Genomic DNA, 6,818 nt, shown 5'->3' with positions numbered 1-6,818 from the left:
TGCGAGGGCGGTGTGCCAAAACCTTGGGCATGCAGTTCATTTCAAAAGGAGCAGCTATCTTTGGCGCAGACCTTGGTCCAGATAGAGCCACTCTGTGGGAGGTGATAAGATACGCCACACTTCACAAAATCTGGTCTACCCGTTATGAGGCATCCGTTAGCAGTTCGGTTATCTTCTCTCTCAATTGTAAACAAGCAGTAGTTGACATAGGGATCCAAGTGAAATGGCTAGTGGCCAGTTGGCCCGAGGAGAGCGCTAGAGTCTGCCTCCTGAGTATTTTGAGCGAGATGTCTTTTGTCTGAGCCGTATGTCAGAAATTGTCTGAGCTGTATGTAAGATACTGTTTTGTGGAATATATGAGAATACCTCTTTCAATAATAAAAAGAAGAGGTCGACCCAATCAGCAGACTGGCCCTACCTGTCAGACACAAATGGGCCCCCTGGCTGCAACAAGGCAACCGCACAGTGCTGTGCTTTGATTTGGACCTGTTTAGTCTGCCTCTCCAGTATCTGCTCAGTGCTCCTGCTTACCAGGCCTCTGCCCTACCCAGTGCAGCCTTGTACATGGCCTAGCATGTTTCCATGCAACTGTACGGAGTCAGCACAGCACTGCTGTATTCCTTAGAGCGCCCACACAGTGCTATTTTCAAATCTCTCCTTTCCTTAATGTGTACACAAGTGCGTGCAACAGGACGTGGTCTCAATTGAAGCAGGGTGTGCCAACATCAGCCACCCACTGAGTAGCACCACTGTAGTCCAGAATGAATTCTGATATTCTATCTTCAAAAAAAAGTAAGAATGCTTATTTTGCAATTCTCTCTCCTTGGGTCATCACCTGCAGTGTGGCAGGCAATAAATCTTAGGTGGACATGTTAACCTTCTTCCTGACATTACACTTGGGCTTCAGCAGTCAATGCTGCAATGACAGGAGCGTCTCTTCTTAAAATGGTTCAAGAGGCATATTATAATCTTAAGGAATACTGCCTCAGGTGCAGTCACTACAGATCTGTTAACTGTGAACACGTCCAACTCAGATAATATATTTCATTGCCTCACCAGTGTTACAAGGAATTAGGTCAAAGCCACAAAATAGAATAGGCATAAGATAATTCCTAGTCACATGAAGACACAATATGGCAGAGCCAACAAACTTAAACAGACCATGCGACAGAAGACCTCACTCCTATACAAGATTTGGATATCTGAAGGCCTCACTTTGTGTCAGTTGAAGGAGAAGTAGAGAAGTTTGAAAGGAGAGGACACGGTAATGGCAGAGCTCATATCTTGGATTCAATTCCTCCAGCCGCATCTCGAGCTGAAAAACAACCTTCTTCCAATATCTTCTCCAAGTAGTTAGCACTGATGCACACCTTCTGGAGCTGGAAAGCATATCCACAGTTAAAATGCAATCTTGCCAGAAGTTAAAAATGCATTCTTGTCCAGGCACTCGCATTGTTCGTTCTTGCTCCTCTCTCACACCTCGGTCTGCATGTGAGCATGCCCAAAATGGTGTGAAACTGTGACAATTTGCAACATGAAATCTTAGATGAAGATTTGTAAAGGACGGTTCAGTCCATTGTTAGGCTCCATTTCCGTAGGATATTCTCGTTGGCCAAAGGCACACACCAATCGTATCATGTTGACAATACATCAGGCATTCTACATACTACAAAATGTAACAATGTTGCAAAACAGAACTAGGAATATAAACGAGGAGCTCAAGCCCCACAAGAGTAATTATGACAAAGATGCTTCGATGTTGAAATAAGTGTTACAATACCGTGGCAACAGAGGAGCAAATCACATGCTCCGACTCCCCACTCCCCCTTTTTAAAATAAGTAAACAATAGGATTGGACGAAAAAATAAAAAAGACATGGATAACCCAAGCTCCTGTTCGAATAGAGGCAAGACCATTATTTTCCAGAGGGAACAAGTGGCTCTTGTACATGCAGGACAACGGATTATTCACAAATGGTAACCTTCCTTGAAGATGATGGATCCTCAGCAAGACCAACCGACGAGACACGCAACAATCAGCCACCCACAAGCCTCTTCACTACGCCTGCAGTATACTTTCCTTGGTGCTCTGCAAGAGCGAGCTCGGACTCAGTTGGTGTTCTGGTTCCATCTCCAGCAAATGTCCCTGCTCCGTATGGTGAGCCCCCTCTGATCTCATCAAGCTTGAACATCCCGGCACCGAACGTGTAACCAATTGGGACAAACAGCATACCATGATGTGCTAATTGTGTTATGGCAGTCCATCTGCATAAAGGAAGAATATTAGTTTCTCACTTTAAATAGGGCGCAGGAACAACAAAATCGACGTAATCATTTGGGTTGATTGCGCAAAGTCCAGAAGTTTGAAAATCCTGGCATGACCAGAAATTGCCAGGACAACTTGTAGCATACAAGGGACGAACAGCTTACGCAGTGGTCTCCTGCCCTCCTCCCTGTGTGCCTGTGCTTACGAATATGCCGGCTGGCTTCCCAGCAAGCTCCTGTCTACGCCAAAGATTCCCTGTGGAATCGAAAAAGGCCTTCATTTGGGCAGCCATCGCCCCATATCGTGTAGGAAACCCGAAAATCACACCATCTGCAGCTGGAAGCTCACCGGCAGAGATGACGGGGATCCCTTCATCCTTTGGAGGAGCACTCATTTTTTCAAGGGCTTCTGCAGGGAGCGTCTCTTGTACCCTGTACAAGCAGCCTTCTACTCCGTCCACACTGTCGACCCCTTCTTTCATCTTCTTGGCTAAAGACTCCACGTGACCATACATGGAATAGTAGCTGCAAAGGCACAAGAGGGGAAGAAGCATCAGAGAGAGAGCACATTTCTTATCCCTTCGGGGTGCGTTAATGTGATGTAACGCGTGGGAATGATCTTTCCCGGTAACCAAATAAGCAATTTCCGGCAATTATCGCCAGAGCCACGCGGAAAACGAATTTCCTCTCTCGCCTAAATCCTAGCATGCCAGCTGAAAAGCAAGACCGTGGCTAAGAATACGAACACTAAGATCCACCATGATCCGGGTGCAATAACGAGCCGACCATTCCAAGGCATCCCCAGCTATCGCAACGATAAGCGACACTGCGAAACGGAACGATCGAATGTTGTGCAACGTGGAGACTTACACAATGTAGATCTTCAGGTTTCCTGAAGGAACGGTGGAGGAATCGACGCCAGCGTGCAGGTTCGAGTTGGTCGTCTCTGCGGGAGCTTGTGGGAGGACCGCTTCGTCAGGGGTAGGCTTGGGGGAGAGAGGAGGAGAAGCAACACCTGGCGGTGGTTTCCTGGATCTACTGGGGACGCAGCCCTGTCCTTTACCCATGGAAGGCCAAGAGCTGCGACTAGAGGAAGAACATGGGAGCTCGAAATTGAGATCGCAAGGCGAACTTGAAAGCTCCAAGGGGGAGCTCGAAATTGAGATCGCAAGGCGAACTTGAAAGCTCCAAGGATGCTCCCTCGTGCGCGACGATACCTGATGGGAGATTGCTTCTAAAGAAATGAACGAATTTGGGACCCTCGCGATGCCTGTAGGCTGGATTCTTCCGGCGAAACAGGGGAGCTCTTTCTGCCGTGGAAGCGCAAGGAGCGGAGCGAAAGAGGGAAGTCAAAGCCCGATGAGCCTCACTTATCCCGAGGTGAAAACCGTGAGCTTGGAGAAATCCATATTTATGGCGTCTACGTACATTGGACTGTCGTCTGGTGCGCTTTCCTCTTGTTGAATCGCGACATGTTCTCCTCCACACAATGCGATGATCGATCTAAGAAGAAGCTAGAGCTATGGTTCCAGAAAGCGATCCAAACTTCAAAGGCCACGCCAAGCTCCAGCTATGGCTCCAGTGCCTTCAGAGGAAGCTTGAGCTTGAGATCCTCAGCAGGAGCTCAGCACGGCTCCTCTCACCTATCCAATCCATCGCCTTCAGGGGATGTCACGAATGATTCACAAGATGGCGCGAAAATGCTACCTGGCCTGATTTCCATGCCTTCCAAAAGGCGTTTGAACTTTGGAGAGCTTTTAGGGGCCATAAAACAAACAGTATGATCGATCGATCGAACGATTAACGGAGATCTGATCGTATGCGCCTGGATTGCACAAATTCCCATCCGCGGCAGCCTTTGGAGACGACCTTGGTATCCGCGTGCTTGCTGTCATCACAAGCGACACTTTCTCGCCATCCAAACTTGAAAGGAATTCTGTGCAGTAACACAGATTGATACTGCATCTTGAAAGGAATTCTCGCCATCCAAGCTTGAAAGGAATTCTGTGCCGTAACACAGATTGATCCTGCATCTGTAGTCTTTGAATGAATTTGATAGCATCAAAAACATCGACTGGCTACCGATGATGCATTTCGATTTTCGACATTCACAGTCCACTGTCCACTCTCTGCGGCCTCCACAACAACATTGTTTCTCTCACCTCTGAGAGACTTTCCCTGAATAATCTCCTGCGTTTTGCACAACGGCCAATTGTCCAACCCAAATATCCAGACGCTGCTGGCGGCAACCAACATGTTTCAGAATTGAGACCAGTTGAATCAAAGATGATTCAGAACCCCATGCCCACAAAAAGATCAACACTCAAGTCTCGCCACGCACTCACTGCACACAGGATGGATGATGCCAGAATACCCCTTAATTAATTGTTATTGGCAATTCAAAGAATTTCCACTCCCCCGGTGTTGAGACGTGGTGACTCAGGTCCATTAAATGAAATAGAATTTCACGAAGCTGTGTGAGACATTGAGAAAGAGAGAGAGAGAGAGAGAGACCTATGCATCTTTCACGCATTCTTTGCATACATCACTATAGGATGCTTATGCTTACCACCAAGTGCTTCTAGCTCCCACACTTGGTGGTAGCCGTCGTAAATTATATTAATTGAATACTCATTTCACCAAAATGTGTGTGTGTGTGTGTGTGAGAGAGAGAGAGAGAGAGAGTGTGTGTGTGTGTGTGTGTGAGAGAGAGAGAGACCACTCAGGCTCATTAAGAACATCAAGATGGAAGGTTAGAGCACCTAGCCACTTACAAAATCGCTTCACAAAATGGTTAAAACCTTCATTAAACAACTCAATAGAGATGCACCTTAAATAAAACGGGATGACCCCGTAGTGAGTCATGCTTTACTTTCAGTGGATAAGTACCTGGCACTGCCCCTTGTTGGACTAAATTTTGTAAACGGTCTTGTTTTGCTAAAGGCTGACCTCCCTCTAATACAAAGCCGGCATATTTTTTTAAATAGATAAATAGGTCCCCCAAATAACTCAAGGTCCGGGGGTGGCTGGAATTCCGTTCAATCATGCGCAGATCTTTTCAAGAAGACTCATCTTCACAAGCGGGCTATCACCATCACTCTTCCTTATCGCCAGGACTCCATCAACGTAGGAAGATGGCTAGGAATCCGAGTTGGCGGCGTGAGGAGTAATCTATTGTCACAATCAAGGTAGATCCCCAGGACCTTGACTTTAGAGAAATGCCTCCCTTGGGCATTTCCCTCATGTCATCATGAGTTGCCATCAATATTAAAAGGGGCTAATCACCTCAAAGGAAAACAAATGCAAAGTAGAATAGCAATATCTAGCTTGTTGAAATTTAACCTCATAAACTAACTACCTGCACCTCTTCATCAAACCCATGCATTGATTTAGCCTCCCATGCATGGGCACTATCTTTAATAATAAATGCAGACACAAATTTCCACACAACAAGGCCACATGTAGCCGTTTTGGATGCCTACCAACTATTAAAAATTGCCTCATCACTAACAAACCATGGACAACAATTGAGCAACTACAATTGCATGTCAAATTTAATGCAAGACATTGTTACTCTCCATACACATCTCACAAGCATTTGGTGAGGGTAGAGAATGAAAGCAAAAAGACTGGCATGCACTTGGCAACTACTTGAACCAAATAAGCATGGTCAATGGTGGCAACTAACTTTAGCAATGAAAGGTCTTTAGATCACAAAGACATTTGCACGTGGCTACACCTACGTTCAAGGATTAACCCTCCATTCAACATTAGCCCTCCCAAAATCTCTTCATGGGGCCATCCTCTCATCTATACACACTTGCCTACCCTTTCATCATCCAAGATCACACTTGCAACTATGATCTCCTTGGTTAAATTACTCGTGCCTCTTTCTTCCTCAGGCACTAGGCAATGGATACTTCAAAAGATCATGATTCATAGGTCATGTCTTTGTTTTTCATTGTAAAGATGGCTAGAGTTACATCACCAAAGTTGATGGTATTGAATTACCATTAGAATGGGGAATGGACTACATCGCAATGCTAATCCATCTTTCTCCCTCTACTTTTAAGATGTAGGAGTTATCTCATACACCTTCTTGCTATGTTTTGGCATAGAGATGATGATGTTTCCATGATAGACATCAAGGGAGTTTTCATCTCACTAATGTCTTAACGTTTTGAGCACACAAGGAAATTTTTGTTTAAGTAAGACAAAAATGGGGATGGTGTGACAACCATTCGCCTTCTTTATTTCCTATAATGCTAAACCAAATAGAGAAGATTACATAGGCTCATAGAAGAGGGAAGTCATAGAGGCTACAGATCAAGAGGTAAGCAAATTACATAGGCTCATAGAAGAGGGAAGTCATAGAGGCTGCAGATCAAGAGGTAAGGAAGAATCTTACCAAAATCTACAAAGTGTTTTCAATATAGTGTAATGCTAATGAAGGAGATGCTTGAAAGTTCTACGGGCAAGCAATTCATTTGCAAATCACTCAACAAGTAAATAACCATATGAACCTATTGTTTCAAAGGTATGCATCTAATTAGC

General features: G+C 45.3%; 1 protein-coding gene across 1 annotated transcript; it reads right to left on the bottom strand.

Moving 5' to 3' along the window:
• Positions 1–1,717: 1,717 nt before the first annotated feature.
• On the bottom strand, positions 1,718–3,405 carry LOC147890795 (NAD(P)H dehydrogenase (quinone) FQR1-like). The gene is made up of 3 exons (XM_087389549.1): positions 3,135–3,405; positions 2,430–2,789; positions 1,718–2,264 (listed from the first exon to the last, which is right to left on the bottom strand). Exons 1-3 carry the CDS (start codon positions 3,329–3,331, stop codon positions 2,036–2,038), a joined length of 786 nt encoding a protein of 261 aa, XP_087245675.1. The 5' UTR covers positions 3,332–3,405; the 3' UTR covers positions 1,718–2,035.
• Positions 3,406–6,818: the final 3,413 nt, after the last annotated feature.

The sequence above is a fragment of the Dipteris shenzhenensis genome, chromosome 18 (assembly GCF_047967505.1).
Source record: "Dipteris shenzhenensis isolate YYH24624 ecotype China chromosome 18, Dip_SZ_1.0, whole genome shotgun sequence".
NCBI classification, from domain to species: Eukaryota; Viridiplantae; Streptophyta; class Polypodiopsida; order Gleicheniales; family Dipteridaceae; genus Dipteris; species Dipteris shenzhenensis.
The sequence above is the reverse complement of the archived record's forward strand: the minus strand, read 5'-3'. Positions and strand labels throughout refer to the sequence as shown.